Here is a 21401-nt window from a genome sequence, read left to right as displayed (position 1 = left end):
CCAAACAGGACCTCTCCTTGGTACAAAGACTCAGCAGAGCTTCTTTACCTCCTTCATTGAGGGACACAGCTCTTTCCATTACCTAAACAAATTGCAGGACAGGGGTTTCTATCAACCAACACTAGCAAGCTTAATAATATTGTTACAGCCTGTATCAATTCCTCCTTTTTACTTTGAGGTTTTGTAGCTAACACGCTACTACCTTCACTACATTATTATAACTCCAACAACAGTCAGACTATTGCTTTTTTCAATTTTTCAGCATAAGGAAGAGCCAGCCAAGAAAAGAATGGCACTGAGTTGGCTTCTCAACTAACGGATTGCTGCTTTTTTTTAGTCTTTCTAGTACTTTGTATTTAAGTGAATATACCCCAGTCATTGCACTGCTGTTCCAAATCTGCATTGCTGCAAATATCTCCCCAAGTGCACAAGGTAACTGACCCTGATCGAGGGCATTAGTCTACTAGCAAACATACCTTCATTTCCTCCATGTGGATCTGTCTGGTACATTTTTCCCAAGGCATGTATTATTTGTTTGATTCTCTCCTCATAAGATCATCTAAGGTACACGTTCAGCAATTACAGGAATTAGTTACATTAGTTAGTTTCCCTACTATTTGTAAGTGTACATTGTTTTTCCATCCTTCGCAACCTACAAAGCAAATTCCTACTAGCAAAGTTATTTTATACATTATGTTTGCTTAATTATATTATCTTTCAACAGTGAGATGGTCTGTTTGACATTCCTCGTGGAAGGTGCCTTCTTAATCTGAGCCAGGGTCCTTTTCCTTCCAGTTTCACTGCAGGGTAGGTGGACAGTAGAACTTGGAAGGGTCATTTCAACTTCTCTTGTAGTGGTTCCAAAGGCCAGGATTTTATATACACCCAGACTCCTGGTTGGAATGGATTCTCTGGGGAATCCAGACTCAGAGATTTATTTAAGAATTTAAGACCACGTATTTATTTATCTCCTGCAGGACTTTTCTGAGAAGAATTAAATAGTTTCATCATCTCCCCCCCCCCCCCCCCCCCCCCATATTATTCACATCCCTCCTGGCAATCCAGGAGTCTGACATGGTTGTCTGTACATCAATTCATATGGGCTAAGGTGCTGTCGACTTGAGGCTAGGCCCTAATTCTCAACAAGGCAAAAGGTAAAGCCTGAGTCCAATCCATAGAAGTTTCCTGACATATTTTGCTCAGCGGTGTTTTAAGCATTTGAATCATTCTTTCCACTTTCCCACTGGACGGGGGTCTATAAGTGGTATACAGCTTCCACACAATGCTTAGCAATTTACTGATTTCAACAACCACTTCACCTACAAAATGTGGACTTCTATCAGATGACGTTCAGCAGCGAGAGAGGTGAGACGCGATCTCCCAGTGCCACCTGCCCGGCAGTTACACCGCCAAGCGTAGTCGGCTCCCACCTCGCTCCCGCGCGGTCGCCCAGCCCTGCCCGGCCTCACTCCGGGCGGCAATCGGAAAAGACAGGGAACGGCACAGCTCAGCGACGCCGCCCGAATCCGAGGCGCGGCACACGCAGCTTGCAGCCACCAGCCTCCTCCTCTCGCGAGGCGGGAAAAGCCCCTCCACATCGGCGCCTGCGCTGACAGCGACTACGCTCCCGCCCGAGCGGCAACAGCGCCGTGGAGGAATGCACGTATCGAAAAACCAAAATAGCACCGTTGCTTAGTCTGCGCCAAGATGTTGTTTGCCGGGCCCCTTCGACGCCCTCTTTAGAGGACACCATCTTCCGTCTTTTCGCTGCCACCGGTCAGGCAGCGACGCAGTCACTCTCGGGTCCTCTCTGGGGTGGCGACGCGGCGTGTGACGCTTCATCCGCGTCGCTGCTGGAGCTGCGTGGATGGAGGCGTACACGGGGGGCGGTGGATGCGCGGGGCGCTAGGCGCGGCAGGGACTATGATGCCTGGGGAGACACAGCTGCCGCCAGCGGGGACTGCTGCCGCCGCCGTGCCCTGCAAGAACTGTGGTGTTCTCCAGCAGGTAGCGATGGTCCGCGGTCCGTGTAGTGCTGGAGTGCTTGGGCGGGTTTTTGCTTAAGGACGCGGTCGTGAGAGTAGGCCGGGCCATTGTGGGGTGAAGAACGCTGGGTTCCACATCCATTCGCCCGGTGCGACGTGAACTGGGATAGTGAATGTGGCAGACGGGTTCTGGAAAGGTAGCATCAGAGGCGAGCGGTGTATGTTTGGTAGAAAAATATCTCCTGTCGTTGCAATTAAACTGCAGTTTGGCTAGGGACGTCTGGTGAGTTTCTAGTGTTCTTCTGAGGTTGCTTCGATGCAGTGGAAGAAAGACATTTACCTTTGCAAGAACGTTATGCAGTATAACGCTTAGAGCAATCTTTGTTTCCCCTTCAAGCGGGAGGAAGACACTGCTGAGTTCGTAGAGTGGGAAAGATCATCAGGCACACCTAGAATTGATACAAATCGTATATCTGGGGTGTTTGTAGCCTGAAAAGAACTACGTAGTGTTTATTCAAAATATTCTTCCTAAGTTTAAGTTGATTTTGAGAGATAAATTATGATGATTTTTGTACATATTCTACTGTACAGGCAAAGTTTAAAGAACTTTTTTCCTCTCCTAAGTATACATATTTTCATGTGGAGTCTGCATTCTTAATACATATTTGTATGTATACTTTAATATTTTTTTAGTAAATAAGTAAGCTGTTTTATAAGAGAAAATGAAAAAGGCAGATTATTTTACAATGTAAAACATTCCTAGTCAGATTAGGAGTCATTTACAGTGCATGGTACTGTTTTGGGGGTGAAACAAGTTTACCAGCTTTATACTCTTCCTTACAGAATATAAATGAATATGTAGCTGCATTAGTTGCACTGAAGCAAAAAATGATTCATGGCGAGTAAGTACAATTGCACAAGCGTGCGTTCTGTGTATATATGTTTGCTATTCTTAAGTAATTAATAAACCAGATATAATCTGTGGCATATAGATGTTCATTTAGTGCACAAAAGTAAACTCTCAAAAAGAAACTTCTTCAGTAACAAATCTTAAATCCAGATTTAAAGATTTCTTTATACTTTAAAATGTCTTTGTGTAAAAATAAAAATAGGGATGTTTTGTGTAGCTCTGTAGCTTTTTTATTATTCTGAATAGGTAGCTAGCAGAAGAAGCTCTTTGAAGGGATTTATTTCTTTTTATAGATTGCTAACCATGTGTGAGAACTGAAAGCCAAGTGCAGATGTATAAAAATGTTTCCAGGAAAACTTAATCCTAGCATGAAGATGTGAAATGCTGCTGGGCTTAAATACCAGAATATGCGGTGATGCTGTAAAATGGTTAGGACCGTAGCATTCCAAAATGCTTCTTATGGTTTGCTTTCTCTTCTGGGACCATTTCCACGACTTTTCAACAACCATCAGCATAAAGTCGTATGAAAGAAAGCACTGTGGTATGTTTTGTGATGCTCTGTGCTGTGGCCAGATATACTTGCTACAGCTCCTAATTACAGTGGTTTGTTTCTTATGTATTGTTCTCCAGATACATGTCAATCAGGCTTTAGCTAGTCTGGTTTCCAGAAGACATTTAAGAGAGCTCTTGCCACTTTACTTTGAGACCCTTTTCTTCTAAACTCCTTTACTCTCTGTGACTGCATAGAGCACTTTTCCTATGTCTGGACTTTGTGTCCTCCTTCTTCTTGCCTGTGCACTCATTTCCTATGTGAATTACCTCTGCCCTACCTCCTTGCAACTCAGCCCCTTTATTTTTTGTCTGACTTGATGAGTCTTTACCTGCTGCAGGAGAACGTAATGGAGGTCTCTCTGGGGTAACTGCCATTCTTGCCCTTTCTTCTCTCCATTCATAAAAACTGTTAAATTTGAAGAAAGGAGAAGATAGCTCTCGTTGATGCTGTCCCTTCACCCACTGGTCAGAGTAGCCTTTACATGCTTAAAATGTCTAGGATAATAATATAAAGATTAAAGCCATATAATCTTTTGTACTATTTTTCTTCCACTTGTGTATTCTTTCCTTGAAAGATATTAAGTTTGGAAACTAGGGCTTAATTTTGTGATAAACACACAGATACACACATATTGCTTATCCAAATTGTATGTTTTCTGTTTTTTTTATAAGAGCTGCAAATAGCTAATCATTGTAAGTTCATGTAACTATTAGTTTAGTTGTATTTTCTTTTCATTTTGTGGAAGTCTGATTTGAGATTTGAATGGCTTAATGAAACAAAAGAATAGCATTGACTTCTATCAGAAAATGGAAACTAATCATCTGTTTTCTTCATTTATCTATAAAGCAAAAGGAAAAAACATCTTAGAATGTCTTGTTAAAATCAGTTTAGAAAATGAGTAGTGTAATTGGCTTTTATGAATAATATTTTTATTTTTTTTTCTTGCAGCCGTTTGCTGACGGAGTATCAACAGAAATGCACTGATATCCTTTATTTTTCTATTAGCACTCTCACAGAAGTGGTATATCAACATTTCTCATCAGAGGGCGTGAGGCTTTTTTTTTAAGGCTTAAGAGAGCATGTCTTTCTGTAGTAAAGAACAGACTTAAAAAATAAATAGGGTTTCAAAACTATCTATCTGTGTCTAATATACATTTTAACAGGAACTACTTCAAATCTGCATTGCTCAGAATTAGTCATTATTTTCAAAGAAAAGGTTTGCTTATTCACTTCAAACGCATTCAAATGTCTCAGTTAAACTTGCAAAATGAAGTGTTTGCTGGTTGGTTGGAAGTCATTAGGTGGCTGGACTGAAATATACTGTAGGAAGTAGAATGAACTATCTTAAATGTCTACCTTAACAAGACATTACAGCTACAATTTGCTGAAAGGTAAGTTCTATCTGATTGTCTAATTTTAAAAGTACCTGTATCTTTTTGGAATTTTTTATAATTTAAATTACATTTCCTGTTTCAGGGAGATCTCTGCTTTACGTTGTCAAGTGGAACAGATGCTACAGAAAATCCTGCCTCTGGAAAAGGGTCAGAAAGAGTTGGGTTCCTTGAAGGCAGAGTTGGAAGAGAAAAAGGTGTGCTTGTAAGGTTTAAGTACCTTGCACTCAGTCTGTTGAAAGAAGCAAACATTTAATACTTAGTGAGTCAAGTTATAATGAGCCCCGATACTGTCAGATTGATGGGACAAGGAGCTCTGGTTTTAGGTGAAATCAAATAAATGGCAGCAAGTTTCAGATAGGAACTACCTGAACTTTTGCTCTATGATTTTTTGTTATCATATTATTTGGTTATTATTATTTAGGAAAGGATTCAAATTCCTTTGCTTTTCTGTTCTAACTTGGATTACTAGATTACTGAATTCTTCATAAACTGTACTATTAAAAAGGTGCAAAGAGAGTCTGTCTGAACTAGTAAGTATTTTGTTTCTTACAGTTTTGAATGTATGCTTCTACATTATTAGCTACTAGAGTTTATTCCTAATTTCTCTCCTGCCTTTTACCTAACACTTCTGCAGAAGAAAATTTGACTGTTCAAAACCTCAAAATACACTTATTGACTAGACATTAACTATTACTTGTGCCAGAAAAAAAAAAAAAACCAACACCTCAGAGCTCTGGGGTTTGTTTAGGGTTTTTTTTTTTTTTTTTTTTGCCTGTATAAGGTAGGGAAATAACATTTTTTTGTGTCACTGTATATAGTTTTTCTTCTGTGTGAGATCTACATTAAATCCTTGTCTTCTCTCAGCAAGCCTTAATAGAATCATAAAATGGTTTGGGTTGGAAGGGACCTTAAAGATCATATTTCCAGCCCCCTGCTACAAGCAGGGACACCTCCCATTAGACCAGGTTGCTCAAAGCCCAGTCCAACCTGGCTTTGAGTGCTTCCAGGAAGGGGGCATTCACAGCCTCTCTGGGCAACCTGTTCCAGTGTCTCACCACTGTCACAGTAAACAATTTCTTCCTAATATCTAGCCTAAATCTACCCTCTTCCAGTTTAAAACAAATTTCTCTCATCCTGTCACTACCTGCCCTCTACAGCTTTCCTGTAGGCCCCCGTCAGGTACTGGAAGGCCACTGAAAGGTCCCCCTGGAGCTTTCTCTTCTCCAGGCTGAAGAGCCTAAACTCTCTCAGCCTGTCCTTATAGGGAAGTTGCTCTAGCCCTCTCATTATCTTTGTGACCCTCCTTTGGACCTGCTCCAACAACTCCATGTCCTTATTTCAGCAGATCCCAAACTGGACGCAGTACTCCAGGTGGGGATTCACAGGAGCAGTGGGGAAAAATCACCTCTCTCAAGCTGCTGGTCACATTTCTTTTGATGCAATCCAGGATATGGTTGGTCTTCTGGGCTGCAAGTGCACATGGCTGGCTCACATTGAATCTTTCATCAACCGACACTCCCAAATCCTTCTCCTCAGCCATTGCTCTCAAGCCATTCTCTGCCCAGTCTGTATCTGTGCTTGGGATTGCCCTACCCCAGGTGTAGGGCCTTGCTGTTGGCCTTGTTGAACTTCATGAGGTTGGCATGGACCCACTCCTCAAGCCTGTTGAGATCCCTCTGGATAGTATCTCTTCCTTCTAGCATGTCAACTGAACCACTCAGTTTGCTGTTTTCTGCAAACCTGCTGAGGGTGCACTTGATCCCGCTGTCCATGTTGCCTACAAAGATATTAAATAACACCAGTCCCAACACCAATCCCTGAGGAATGGCACTCATCACTGGTCTCCACTTGGACATTGAGCTGTTGACTGCAACTCTCTGAGTGTGACCATACAGCCAGTTCCTTATCTGATGAGTGGTCCATCCATCACATCCATTTTTCTCCAATTTGGCAACCAAGATGTCACGTGGGACAGTGTCAAATACTTTGCACAAGGCCAGGGAGTTGACATCAGTTCCTCTTTATCCACTGACACTGTAACTTCATCATGAAAGGCCACCCAGTTTGTCAGGCATGACTTGCCCTTGATGAAGCTATGCTGATTACCACCAAACACCTAATCTTTATTTTCCATGTGCCTTAGAAAGGCCTTCAGGAGGATCTGCTCCATTATCTTGCCAGGTGCAGAGGTTAGACTGACTGGCCTGTTGTCAACGGTTAAACCATGACACCTTTAGATCCCTGGATCTTCTTTTTTTCCCCTTCTTGAGAATGGAGGCTCTGTTTCCCCTTTTCCAATCAGTGGGAACTCCACCAGACTGCTGTGACCTTTCACATATGATGGATAGCAGCTTGGCAACTTCATCCACCAGTTCCCTCAGAACCCATGGATGGATCTCGTTTGGTCCATGGACTTCTGCACCTTCAGATTCTTTAGGTGGTCTCAAACCTGATCTTCACTTACAGCAGGCAGGTCTTCCTTCTCTAAGTTCTTACCTTTGCTTTCTGCAATTTGGGTGGTGTGGCTAGAGCCCTTGCCAGTGAAGACTGAAGCAAAGAAGTCATTGAGCACCTCAGCTTTCTCTGTATCCCTCATGACCAGGTCTCCAGTTTCCTTCCAGAGAGGGCCCACATCCTTCCTGACCTTCTTTTTACCACTGATAAACCTGTAGAATTTCTTGCTCCCCTTTATTTCCCTGGCTAGATTTAATTCTGTCTAGATTTTAGCTTTCCTAACCTAATCCCTGGCTGCTCAGACAACTTCTTTGTAGTCCTTTCAGGTAACCCGTTCCTGCTTCCACTCCCAGTAGACTTTCTTTTTGAGCTTAGCTTCTTGAGTCCAGAAGTTCCTTGGTCCACAGAGACCTCCTGGCATTCTTGCCTGCCTTCCTTTTTCTCAGGATGTGCTGCTTCTGGGCTTGAAGGAGATGGTCATTGAATACCAATCAGCTTTCTTGGGCCTCTCTTCCTTCCAGGGCTTTCTCCCCTGTCACCCTGCCAAGCAGATCCCTCAGGAGTTCAAAGTCTGTTTTCCTGAAGTCCAAAGTAGCAAGGTTGCTGTGCACCTTCTTTGACACTAAGAATTTTGAACTCCACCATTCCGTAGTCACCAAGGCCAAGCCTTGTGCTTTGCATTACTCACCACCCTCTCCTTGTTGGTGAGGATAAGGTCCAGTATAGCACCTTTTCTTGTGGGTTCCTGTACCACTTAGAAGAGGAAGTTATCATTAACGTATTCCAGTAACCTTTTCAATTTCTGGTGCCCTGTATTGTATTATTGTATTGTCCCTGCAAAAGACATCAGGGTGGTTGAAATTCCCTATGTTTTGTGAACGTGAAGCTGCTCCTATCCACTTATAGAGGGCCTCATCCACTTGGTCTTCCTGATCAGGGAGTCTGTAGCAGACCCCCACTATGATGTCTCCTTTCCCTTTAACCCGAACCTATAAGCTCCCTGTCAGCTCCTCATCTATCCCCAGGTGGAGCTCCAGGTGTTCATTGATGAAGAGGGCAACACCCTCTCCTCCCCTGCCTGTCTTTCCTAAGAAGTTTATCCTCATCTATTCCTACATTCCTGTCATGAGAGTCATTTCACTATGTCTCAGTGATGCTAATAACATTATAGTCCTGTAGGCATGCACATGTCTGCAGCTCCTCCAGCTTGTTCCTCGTGCTCAAGTGCCTGTGCACCATAGGTGATATCCTGATTGCTTTTCCTGGGCGAATGCCAGATCGTATGTATGGTGTATATTAGCTTTGCTCTCAACTGCAGCTTTGAGTTCCTATCCAGATAGGTCTTGGAAATATATGCTCAGAAGATAGATTCTTTCTTGTTATAACTTTTGCTCTTTAAGTGCAAGAGAGACCTTTCAACCTGCTTCTTTTCTTGTTGAATATACTTTTTTGGCTATGCAGCAGTTCTCGCTAGAATAGCTGAAATGTCTGCTATGTTTTTACTTCTTTTTTTTTTTTTTTCCCCACATCCCCACCCTCCCCACACCCAGGAAGGACATGTTTTAATTACTTTTCTTTTTTCCCCCCACAGAGTTCTCTCAAGATTTATCAGGAGAGCCAACTGGAATGTGTTAGAATTAAAGAAGAAATAGTTAAAAGTGATGCTGTGTGAGTGATATATTTTTTTTTCTCACCTTTTTTCTTTTCCACTTATTTTCGAGAACTTGATCTTTTACCTTATCTAGTTACACTTTTCATTTTGCTAACCTGTTAATGCTTGTAGTTTCCTAGAACAGGGAGGTGATGGGAGAGTTGTCTTAAACTGTGTAGCAAACCCTCTAGAAAGGTTAGGTTACTTAGTATTCTGTTTTGAAGTGGCTTGTGGTGGTTGTTCAGTGAAGGATTTTAAGAGCAAGATGAAGTTGGAGAAGAAAGTTTAATTTCTCTGCTTCAAGTGGTTCTTTTTCTTTTTTTTTTTTTTTTTTTTCTTATTGCCACCTATTTTCCTTGTGTTGATAAGTATCTGGGCCCAATGCATAAATGATGTTATCAGTGTAATTTGCTTTTATAAACAATTATTGTAATGCTGAATTCTAAGGAAGCAATTGAGCAGACACTGAGCTGACTGTCATGGTTGGAAATGAACAAAGTTTTGGCTGGGAGCAGTGAATTGTCAGTGTTGTATGAAAAGCTTCTAATGACCTCAGAAGAGAATCAGCTTGTGTACAACTAGATGTTGTGAATTTGTAGCTGTAATTTTCTTCCATGTGCATCGCTTTGCATTTATCAACATTAATGCTTGCTGTCTAATTATAAAAGGCTGTTTTGCTTTTTTTTCTTGCCAACTTTTATTGCTGATATATTCCAGCACACATACCACCGGGACTTCACTGGTTACTCCTTTCTTCCTTGTAAACTGGCTTTAATTTTGGTGTTAACAACAAATTTAGGGAAGACGTTCTCCGTCATTTTTTTTTCCTTTTTTTTTTTTTTAATTATTTCTTAGCACTAGTGAGGCAAGCCATACCTGGAGCAGTGTGTCCTGTGGTTCTCAGGTTCTCATCCCGATGGGGTGTTTCAACCACCTTGTAGTATGTTACTACAGTGATGATATCAGTGTAACTGATAAACTCAGCTATGGTCTGCAATGGATATGTTTTGGACCTAGTTGGAACTACTCTTTTCTCAAGAAGACTACCCCACCCAGCTTCCAAAACCTTACCAATCAAAACTCCACACAGCATTGTGTGCATAGAAGCGCAGAAAACAGAAGCCAGTTTTCTTAGAATACTTTTTTTTGCTCAAAGCTGTAGCTGATTGTATATTTATACACGTGGATTAGTGGACTGGCTCTCTGAAGTAAACTGTTGCTGTTACAGATAAATCTGTTGTTCTGGGAATGTCAGCAGCATGTCACTGATTGAAGCTTTCAAATTCAGGGATGCAGGTCTGAAGTCTATGAAGTAGGTTTTGTCTGAAATGTCTGGATTTATTTTCTGGTAATATTTCATGCAACGTAATTGTGTATAAAAATTATATATTAATGCCTTCTTTTTAACAGGAGAAAGAAACTGGAAGCAAAAGTGAAGAAACTTGAAGGTAACTTTTTACACTGTGTTACCAGTGCTGTTGTCCTATTCCATCTTTTAATTCTTTTTGTATCCAAAGAGTAGTTGGAAAAGTTAAAGAAAAGCTCTCTAATTCTGAAGTACCACAGAACAAGGCAAGTGTGATGCTTAGCCTCTGAATTACATCTGCCATTCTGCAGAACGTTTTCAGTAGAGTACTGTAGGCTCATGACCTAAACTGAGTTAGAAGTGAACTTGTCAGCCTCCATTCTTTGAGGTTTTCCAGCCTGTCCGGACAATCTGATCCACTACCTGACAGCCCTCATGGTGAAAAATCTTTTTCTTATATTCAATTAGAACCTCTTATTTCCTTCCACTCTGCACTACCTTACAGACTGGTTCCATTGTCTTGATACATTGTAGGTATAGAAAAGCTGCTCTCAACTCCATTCAAAACTTTTTCTTGCCAAGCTAATAAAGTCGAGTTCCTTGAACTAGGATTCCTAGAGGTGATAGGGCTTGTGCTCCAGCACACCAATAATCTTGACAGGATTCATCTAGCCATGTTTATATTCATATTTCAATATATAGTGGTCCTGGCATGTTTTTTTTCTAATTTAAAATATTCTGTCAATTTGATTGTTGCTTTTTGTTGTTGTTGTGTTTTTTTTAAAGCACTTACCTCATGGCACTCTTTCCCCTCCCCATACTCTCCCTTCATTGTTTTTTTTGTTAGTGGAGAGTGGATATGCTTAAAGCATTCTGATACTTTTTTGGTGAACTGTCAGTTTGCAAGGCAAACATTTTCCTATGTGCTACACGTGGGTACAGTTTGAATTTCCACATACGTTAAAACATGAAGTTTTGTTAGCTAGCCACCACAGACTGAGAGATTTGTATCTTAATTTTAGAAACCCTCCAAATCTTGATGTAATTGATTAATGTTTTAGAGTTCTTCTAAAATGGCAGCATGTCTTTTAAACCTTCCAGCCCCAAATGCAAATTCTAGCGGACCTAGAACAAAATACTGTGAAGAAGTTTGTATTTTTTCCAGCTTGATTTGTTTTTTTTTGTTTGTTTGTTACATATCCCACTCTCCGTACTTTAGCTTGGTGTCTTTTGTCAATCCTGTTATTTTTTCTTTCCCTATAATTACTTTTGTTGGACTGCCATCTGATCTGCCTTTCAGTGTGCTTCCTTTTGATTTGCTGTGTTTTGTGGCCTGATCTGGTCAGAAGACAAGTTCCGTTTGTCTCTGCTCTCTGTGTATAAATCACTAAGCTGTTATTTCACCAAGCTCTCAAACATCTCTCTTGCTTGTGGATTTCCCCAGGAACCTCAAATTCAGTCCCCATTTACCTGCCATGCAACTATTTATTTCTGCCCTTTTGTACTCTCTCAAGGTTTATGCTGGACATTGAGAGTTACAGCATTCTTATCTACATCTGTCTGCGCTATCTGTGGTAGTGCTTATCTACATTTTTCTAATGCAGTTGGCTATGGTGTTTTCACCCTTAAGCCAGAACCTCTGTTCTAAATTACAGAATGAAGCACACAAAAAAGGCACTGCACTTCATTCTTAATTTTTTTGCTTTAATATTGGATGTGCAGACAAAACATGCTCACATGCATGAATTGTACATTAAGTTTGAAATATTAATGTGCTAAAATATAACTTGGGTAGATTTTTATTTCGCGTTATCTACTTTTTCTCATAATGTGATTTGGAAATCGATAACTAGTATAAATTAAATTAGTTAACTCTTTTTATTTCTAACTTGAGTTTTGATTCTGTTTTTTGAAGAGGCTGCAACAAAGCATACACAAGACTTCAAACAACTGAAAATTGAAAAGAAAAAACTTGAAAAAGAGTTAAAGAAGGCACAGGTAAAACTTTAATGTTTTGTAGATCAGACTTTTTGAGGTTTCTGGGAAAAATAAGTAAATTATTTGTAATACAGATATTGAAATAGTGTAATGACATTTGGGGATAATGAATGAATAAACATAGCAGTTTTAAGAGATCATAAATTTTCAAAATGAAGTATGACATTTGAAATGTAGATATAGATTTCAGTCTAATTTAGAGCAGATTCTCTGCAGACAGTATATTGCATGAATAATTAATATTTTTTAATTTTTACAGGGAAAACTTGATGGTGTACTTAAAGAGAAGTGCAGGAAGGGTATGTATTCAGCTTTTATGACCTTCGGATTTGTGTGGTAATGTTTCATTTGAATGCTTCCTTTTTTCCCCACTTCTCAACAGTTAAACATGCAGAGACCCAGAGTTCAAATGAAGATCTTGCAACTGATATAGACAAAGGTAAGATTTTTGCAAGATCTTTTTCCGTGCAGACCAAACCATTATGAATATCATGTCTTATGGACGTTTGTTTATTTTCCTTCCTGAATTTATTTATTTATTTATTTATTTATTAGAGCATTTGGAGTGCTTGGGGTGGCACATTGGCTAGAGAATGACAGAATTGTTCTAAGAGCAGATGTTGTTGGTTGATAGAAATATGTTATATTGATGAGGGAATAATGTAATAGATGACTAGACTATCTTCAGTTTTGCAATAAGGAAGATAATTGATTTGTTAAAATGGCTCCATCTGCTCCATGTGTAGTGTGTGGCAGATTGATTTGCAATTATAAAACAAAGCAAACAATAAGAAAAATAGAAAAAAAACTGTTATTTTTGAAAATCAGCCAGATCATAAACAAAGTATGCTAAGCAGAAGAGACAAGATAAGGGTGCAGTCTGTAACGATGTGAGGTTTCTCTGCTTAATTAAAGTAGAAATCCTCAATAAACAGATGTGTTATCCAACTCATATGTTTTGTGATTTTTTTTTCTAATTATCTAAAATATTTCCTACAAATTATCCAAACCTAACTTCAAAATGAAGCTAGCACATTCAAAACTTCCTCTAAAGTACTGAGGATAGAAGAGGTTTAACTTGAAGCCACTGTATTTTTTCACTTCTAAAACTACTAGCATTCATTTCTTGTTTTGCAGTACTTGTATATGAAATTTGTTGGCAAAGTCAAAGTATTATGAAAAAGATAGACATTGTCGGTACTTACAGGTTTTGATAGGTTTTTGTTGCCTCTTGGAATGTACTAAATTAGGACCCAATCTCATAATTTAATTTTTAATTTAAAAAAATAGTTTTCTCATTCTTTGAGATAAAGTGCCCAGTTTTCTTAATCTTTCTGTGTACTTTGTTATAGGCATGTCTGTTTTGTGTAAGAACAGAGAAACAAATTCTTGGTTCTCCAAGCAATTTTTCTTCACTTTACAAAATATTTCCTTTAACAGAAAAAATAAAATTCTTGTTGGAGGAACTCTGGATGTGCATTGACAGTGCAAAAGAAAAAGGAGAGAAGCAGGAAAATGATTCCACCTTGGGTGAGATGGCATACAAAGTCTTGAAATTCTCTTGAAGCTGTCTCTTCTTTTTATTAAAAAAAAAAAATATATATATATATATTTGTACCTTTTTTATTCAGTTTCTGCTCAGGACAAAGCATGGCCTGGGAAAAGAAGGCTGTTTGTTACAAAAGGTAGGTTCTAGTAAATGTGAATATATTAATATGCAAGTGTGTTGATTTTAGCCATACTGGAACATCATCAGATTGGGTACTATTTGTGTAACTCTTTTGAGATGGACTTAAATACTTTACTTTGAGATTGCTTGATCAAGTACATGTGTGATTAGAATATTTGAATACCATTGCAAATTTTTATTTGAACAGCCAAGTGGGCTAAAATGGTCTTGTACGCAAAAACTGACTTTTAATCTGCTGCTACAGTTCAGAAATCAAATTCTTAGAGGTAGTCAAAGCAGCTGATAATCAATTTAGCCAGAACACAACTGTCATATTCTTACCTTAATTATTATATTATTATAAGCTGTGTAGTATATAATGCACTGTGTAATATATAATGCAAACAATGTTGTGTAGTATATAATGCAAAAAATTTCCAGCAATCTTGGAAATAAAGTTTTTCATCAGTTTTCATACAAAAGTGGTTAGGAATAGTCAGCATATCAGAATTTGCTTAAAGGTTGTTGGGAGACAGACCTCTGAGGGACCATTTTCACCTGTGGAATTGAATTAGTACTTTCAGATCTGGTATTACCAGTTGTGCTGCTTGACGAGTATCACTGTAAGCTCTAGCAGTAGAGAAACAGCTGCAGCAATAATGAAGCACAACATTATTTCTTACTTTTCTAGAAGGAGACAAGTTGTGCCAATAAAATCAGTATGTAATCTGTTCAAAACCATTCTGTGCATGTGTTGTGGATTGGTACATGGATGTACAGAGAACAGGCTTTATCTTTTTGCTTGGAAACTGCTGTTGCTCTGTCCAGTAATATTAGTGTGTGCGCTATTAAAAACAAAACAAACAAACAAAAAACAAACAAAAACACATTCAAATGTTATATAAGACTTGAAAATACTACAGATTGGGTTCTAGTTTCGTGGGGAGCACTGGCTTTTTGAGATGATTTTTATGGTTGATTTTTATGGTTTTATTGGAGATCAGTGTTTCTTTTTGTGGAATCATAGAATTTGAGTTTAATAAAACCAGGCCATCTTTCCATTGTTAAAACTGTCTACTGCAATTATAATCAATATTTGAGTTCTTTGTCATTGCTGTTTAGGCTTTCCTAGGGCAATATCTTTTACCTGCATACATAAAAAATGGGTTACCATGTAATGATAAAGCATGTGGTTTGAAAAGGAACGAAACAAAAGTATAATGGAGAGAAACCATAGAGAGCATTTTTACCTTCTTGCTTGCTGCTAGAATAACTTTATAAACTGGTGTAATTGTCTTGGAAGAGTTCTCACCCTCTCAGTATCTTTTGAGTGTTACAAACTGCTTTTTGCATAGGTATGTTTAAAGAAAACCCAAAACATAAAACTAGCCACCTCACTTCCAGGAAGGTTTTCTTTAAGGGCTCAGCTTAAACTAAGTCACATTGTTAAAGACAGAATCTTATACAAATAGGCTGAAAACTGAATTTTAAAGAATGAATGCTTTAAAAACATGCATATTAAATCATAAAGCTAGGTGTATGGTAACAACTCTGTTTATAGCAGTACATAATTGACCTATGCATTATGCTTTAAATATGGAAGCACAGCTTCTGGCTCAAAGCTGCAGATCGCTTTAAGCAGAAAGTTAGAGCTTGAATGGGGAATGTTACTGCATGCTTATCTTGCTTTTCTGGAAGATCAGTTATTGGGCTAAAAGTGGAAATAAATCGCTGGACTGTATGGACCTTCAGTGCAACCCAAGTGTAGCTATTTCTGGTAGGAAAACCTGGAGAAAATAGTCTTAATGATCAAACTCAGAAAGCATCTTTTGGGCGGGACCTTTTTGTACATACATACAGCCTATTCATGAGAAAAGGCTATTTGTGAATAGTAAAATGTGATCTCATGGAACCATGAGAATAACATGTGGAAAATGTTTCTGGAAGTCATCTTAAGTGTTTCTCTTGAAAAGATGATAATTCACTGTTATTGTATTAACTATATAAAGAAAAATGGGGAGGAAAAATGTCATAATTTCTTAACAATATTTTTGTCTCTTAGAATCTGTACAGACCCACCGGAAGAATGGGAAGCATGGTGGCAAAACACTGCCTTGGCATTCTTCAAAAGAAAGCACTGGAAAGCAAAATTCTGTAACAGCTCTGCAATTTCAAATGACTACTGCGCCTCTTGGAAGTGACTGTCTCGAGAACAGGACTACTGAAGATTATCTGCAAGACTGTGAGGATAAAGCTATGGATGTGATAGTGCAGAGAGATGGTAGTCACAGTAGTTCAGCCTTCTCTGATCAGGAGCAAAAAGGCCAAGGTGGAAATGTGATGGATATATTGAACTGGGTCAGGCCTCTCCCTGCTCTACTTTCTCCAGTACAGCTTTCACCAGTATCTACACAGGTAAGTTCGAGGGTACGTCTGACAACTCATCATTGACTTGGTCATATAATTACAACAGAAATAACAAGTTGATATTCTTGGGCATTTTGGGGTACCAGTGTTGCTTACTCATACACTTAAAGAATCTCTGAGTGTTTAGATTTGTATATACATTTTTTCATATTCTAGCATACTGCTTGTGGAAGGCTGCAAAAGGCAATTTTCTGAACTGTATATAAGTGAAGTTGGCCATGTCTTATTCAAATGATATTTTTCAGTAATCTTAGAGTAGAATTAGGTAAGCAAAAAATTTATCAATTTTCACGAAGATGCTTTCTGTTTACTGTGAAGAGTAGTGATGTAGAAAGATGTAATTCTACTGGTCAGCCTAATCTCTCAAAACCACTGCATGCTAGGGCTATTGGTATATTTGCTTAGAAAAATACAGCTCTTAAAAATGAAAACTAACTTTGTATTTTTCATTAAAGGATATATTGTTTGGAGAACTCACAGGTTCTAGCGATGAAGAAGTTGATTGCACTGCTTCTGCAGTGGAGTGTATTTTACAAGAAGACCAAGTTCAGCCTCAAAATTGTAATGTATTCAAACTGAATGAGGAATGTAACAGATGGAACAAACCACGTGGACATAGTCTTGATGCAGAAACTTCATATAACTCGAGTAGAACAGAAAAGGTTGTTCATATTGGCCCAGAGACATTAATCAAAGAAGAGAGAAATACAAAGCAATGTGAAGTTGCTACTTCAATTACAAATACAGAATCTAACAGAGAATGTTTGGAGGAGAATTCTGAGAATAAGGAAACTGCAAAGAGAGATCTAATGGAAGCAACAGCATATGAATTGGAAGCCAAAGAACAGAAAGGAGATATCAAGAAGATGCACAATGAAGAAAGGGTCTCTTCAACTCATTCTATGCTATGCAGTTTCAACCTTCAGAATCAAATAGAAAGATGTAGTGAGGTTGAGCAAACAGAGGAGAATGTGATCTTAGTCAGAGCTGGTGGTTACGAAGGTACACATGAAAAGTATGGGGAGTTAATGAAAGCAGAACATGAAAGAGAAATTCCCAAGGCAGTATACATTCCACAAAATGTTACTCATTTGCCTCCTGAACAATACCTTGTTGTACTTCAAAGAAAAGATTCTAAGGAGAAATCTGGTATGTTGATAGAGAGTGAAGTGGTTGAAAATGAATGCAAAGATGCAATAAAGGTAACTAATACGGCAATTAATGTTGAGGAAAACATCAAACAAATGGTAACTGGAGAGGAAGCTACAGCTGCAATACAGATACAAGGGCTCTGTGCAGAGCCTAACAATGAGAGAGAGCTCTCTGAAAATGTATCGTGCAATTTCAGTAACTCTAAATCTTGCTGTGAAGCCAAGTGTCCTGAAAACTTAATAATACAGTATGATGGTGAGGGAATAGTTAAGGAGACTGATGAGTGCACTGAATCTACTGAGATTTCTGTTTGTTCTCAGTGCTCTGAAATAAGACATGATAGTGAAAAGATACTGGAGAAACAATGCATACATACACTAAAATGTGAAATAGTCAGAAAACATGAACTGGAGACAGCTCAGGTCTCTCAGTGTTACTCACCTGTATCTGCTGTTGAAGGAATCAAACATTCACTGTATGTGGATGACGTAGACAAAAAAGTATGTGTGGTGAGAAGTGCTTCATTGGCCTTTCCAGAAGATGATGGACAGCTCAAAATTCAAGACATAAATATAATCAGACCCAAATCTGTTGAACCAACTATGAAACTGAGCAAAGAAAGTGTTCTTGAAATAGCTGAATCATCAGACCTACTCCATAGTGCACAAAATGGAAAGTTACTACATGAGAAGGAAAGAGAAGATTTAAAAGGTAAAAATCATCAGTATTTTTTCCAAGGGAAGTCAGATTTGGGAAGTATATCTGCAGTACCAAAGATGACATGCATTACTGATGCAGAAAGCAGCATAGCAAAGTGTAAATCATCTGCACTGGATTTTACAGAAAGAAATGGTGAACTGAAACAACCTGAAAGTCTATGTAGTACCTTAGAATGTGGGTTGTCTACAACTCAGAACTTTAGAGTGATTGAATCTCAAGAGACTGAATTCAAAGTTAATCAAGAAGATTTTATAGGGGAAAGCAGTAAACTGCTAGAAGAAGCGGATACCATCCAATCTGTCTTAGTAGAAAGTAATCTTACTTCTCAAACACAATTTGGAAAACCTCAGAATCAGTTCTTGGCAAATGCAAATGCTAAATGTGATGAAACAAAAGCAGAAGTCAACAGTCAAAGCAAGGAATTGTTGATTGAGGCTTGTTCCAATTCATTTAAGGAGAAAAAGAGTGTTGTGAAGAAAAATAATGTTTCAGAGGTCGTACAACAGCCTTCTTCAGAAATGGATTTTAGTTGTGGCTTTGCTCAGTATTCTCAAATGGACTTGAAGACAGACTGTATAAATTCTAAAGAACCAGGTTCCCCTGTTCAAGTGAGAAATGACTTGGAATCTACTGTGCCTAGTGATACAAATTTCAGTCTTCAGAAAGTTGTCAGAGTTGTTGAAACTGATTTCACAAAAAATTCTGATGTTTCCCCTGTATGGGAAAAAAAAAGGAGATAAAAATTGCATTGTGAGTAGTGCACTGAATTGTTCTTTAGAAAGCTTTAAGGAAGGTGCTGAGATCATGTCTACTGAAAAAGTTAACGTATGCAAAGAACTGGACTCCTGCTCTGAGAAGTACATACACAAAAATGAAGGGGAAGTTCCAGGAGAGGAGTTGCCAATAGATAAAGAACCCAAGACATCTGTTGAATTACAAATCCTGCATGCAGACTCTGATAAAAAGAATACCTTAACCTTTCAAAACGTTATTTGTCAAGAATCAGAATGCAAGATTTCTACATGGGAAGCTAGAGTAGATCCTTCTAGAACTTGTTTAGTAACAGCTGGGGGGAAAAGCAAAGTGTTGAATGGGTTTGAGGCATCTGAGGAAAACAGCATTAAAAGATCTAGAAATGCTTTTGATATTGCAGAGCAGAGTAATGAATCTAAGGAGGACTGTCCTCTACAAAAAGTCAGATGTGTGAAATGTTCTGAATGTGTTCCCATGTTCAGAAAGGAACTGAGAGCATCAACAAGAATTGTAGTGGATGCTCTGGAAGCTGGTGCAATTGTTGATGCTGGTGACCAACTACGTGAACTTCATTCAACAATGCACTCAGGAAATACAGTGACAGGTAGTCATCTAAAACCAGATGCAGTAATAGATATGGGTATACATTGTGAAATAGGCTCTTCTCCAAATGCGGCAAGTGAGTCTGTTGTGGTTGAGGAGGGTTATCCTAAAGACTCTTCAGCTTTGAAAAGAGGATGTACATTAGTAGCCTCTGAAAATACTGATGGTGCTAGTGAATTCAGGGCAGATAATAGCATAACTGGATGGATGAATGACAGTAGGGAAGATTTGATAAAAACTGGGACATCCAGAGGAAGCCCTGTGATGCTGAGTGCTTCAGAAAGTAGATTACCACTGTGTCAGATGTTAACTGCATTCTCAGAAACTTACAGAATAGCTGTAAAACACAGTAAATTGAATACAAGAATGTTAGCACTTGGCAATTTCATAGAAGAAAATTATTCGGAGAAGTTTGAATCAAATGTGCAACAAAAATTACCACAGAGTGTTGATATGGACATTTCAATTTTTGAAGAATATAATCGTAATCAGAATTGCTCTGCTTGCAACTCAGGAGAAAATAACGCTAATGTAATGTTAGATGGGTTACAGCCTTCTTGTTTTAGTGGTACAACTTGGAAGGACTTTCTGGACAGCGGTAGAAAAAACTTTATTTTTAAGTATTTTGCAAATCCAGCCCTATCTGACATAGACTGTAATTCTCAAATGGTTAGTCAGGTTCCTAAGCCACAAAAAATGATATTTGAGGACTCATGTATGCTGGAGTCAGAGTCTTGTGTGGATGTTGCTCTTAAAAAGACCAATAAATTGAATTGCAAAGGGCAAGAACAATCTCAAGTCTTGAGTGTTTCAACCAAGACAGCTGTCCAAGTAATGCATGGCAGGCTATCAAAAAAACTGCTTCAAGGTAAAAGAAAAACAAACTCTCTTGAAGTTAAAGTAACTGAGCCAGTTCTTGCAAATGCTGACACTTCTATGCCAACAAAATGTTTATCTGAGACTATAAATAAAATCAGGCAAGAGATGGGTCCTCCTTTGCCCCCCCTCCTACTGCCTTTGATTGCTACTCCTCCAAGAGCTACTACATGTTCTATGGGCCCAGTAATGTCTTCCACTGATCGGTCCTCTTTGCTTTCCCCTCTTGATGAACTGATATCACCACTACATGAATCCCCTGTTCCTCCTCTGATGTCTCCCTTGACAGATACTCCAACAGTCAAATCTGCCCTTTTGTTTTCCTCTCCATCACCTTCAGAAATGGCAGTAGGTAAAAGGATTCTCTCCTCACCTTTGCAGTTTTGTACTTCCATTCCAAAGCATGCACTTCCTGTCCCGGGAAGACTTCCTCTGTGTGCAGCTGATGGTGCTGCAACAGGTACTCCTCAGGAGAACTCTGTGAAAATATTGGATGCTATGTATCCAGAGCTATCTGCAAGGGCAAGGACACTAAACATTCTAAAAGGCAATATTCAGCTTAACCTATGTGCTCTTTCAGATAGCCAGAGTTCCCCAGGACCTGTGACTCAAATAGGTGGTTTCAAAACAATAGCATCTACATCAACTGCTTTTGTTAAAACTGGGAGCAATTTGAAATCTGATGGTAGCAAAGATCAGGACAAAAATATGAAAAATCAGCAATTGATTTCAAGCTCATCGAGTCGTCTTGAAAAAAGGACGTTACTACCAGTACCGATGCCTAAAAGTGCAAAGAGGCTGAGGTTAGACAGTGAATCACCAAAGCTGGAGCCCACTGGTATTACTGCTATCAGAAATGGTCAAAATACGATCTCTGAAATAGAGGAGAATTTCGATGACAAGAGCTGTGAAATCAGTGATTCTACACACAGTTCCAGTTTAGAAACATC

General features: G+C 38.9%; 2 protein-coding genes across 2 annotated transcripts in view; one reads left to right on the top strand and one right to left on the bottom strand.

The window, feature by feature from the left end:
• The window catches only part of NFX1 (nuclear transcription factor, X-box binding 1), a 76934-nt gene extending 75360 nt beyond the window's left edge, over positions 1 to 1574 (bottom strand). Inside the window, exon 1 of the mRNA XM_046938097.1 lies at positions 1324 to 1574. The gene's annotated coding sequence lies outside the window, so the exon portion shown is untranslated. The remainder of the gene's footprint in view (positions 1 to 1323) is intronic.
• A 272-nt stretch (positions 1575 to 1846) lies between these two features.
• ICE1 (interactor of little elongation complex ELL subunit 1) lies at positions 1847 to 19590 on the top strand. Its single transcript, XM_004935066.5, has 14 exons — positions 1847 to 2007; positions 2829 to 2887; positions 4397 to 4431; positions 4821 to 4839; positions 4925 to 5036; positions 8888 to 8964; positions 10358 to 10395; positions 12169 to 12251; positions 12511 to 12550; positions 12634 to 12690; positions 13692 to 13781; positions 13883 to 13936; positions 15983 to 16335; positions 16803 to 19590. Exons 1-14 carry the CDS (start codon positions 1894 to 1896, stop codon positions 18957 to 18959), a joined length of 3288 nt encoding a protein of 1095 aa, XP_004935123.2. The 5' UTR covers positions 1847 to 1893; the 3' UTR covers positions 18960 to 19590.
• Positions 19591 to 21401: the final 1811 nt, after the last annotated feature.

The sequence above is a fragment of the Gallus gallus genome, chromosome 2, assembly GCF_016699485.2.
Source record: "Gallus gallus isolate bGalGal1 chromosome 2, bGalGal1.mat.broiler.GRCg7b, whole genome shotgun sequence".
Taxonomy (NCBI): domain Eukaryota; kingdom Metazoa; phylum Chordata; class Aves; order Galliformes; family Phasianidae; genus Gallus; species Gallus gallus.
Note: the sequence above shows the minus strand (reverse complement) of the source record. Positions and strands in the feature narration are given on the sequence as shown.

Bases quoted from the DNA above. Each gene is read 5' to 3' on its own strand.
- ICE1 (XM_004935066.5), top strand. From the start codon at position 1,894: ATGCGCGGGGCGCTAGGCGCGGCAGGGACTATGATGCCTGGGGAGACA. The intron at 8,965-10,357 runs GTGAGTGATATA...TCTTTTTAACAG, and splicing joins ATAGTTAAAAGTGATGCTGT to GAGAAAGAAACTGGAAGCAA. The intron at 12,551-12,633 runs GTATGTATTCAG...ACTTCTCAACAG, and splicing joins TAAAGAGAAGTGCAGGAAGG to TTAAACATGCAGAGACCCAG.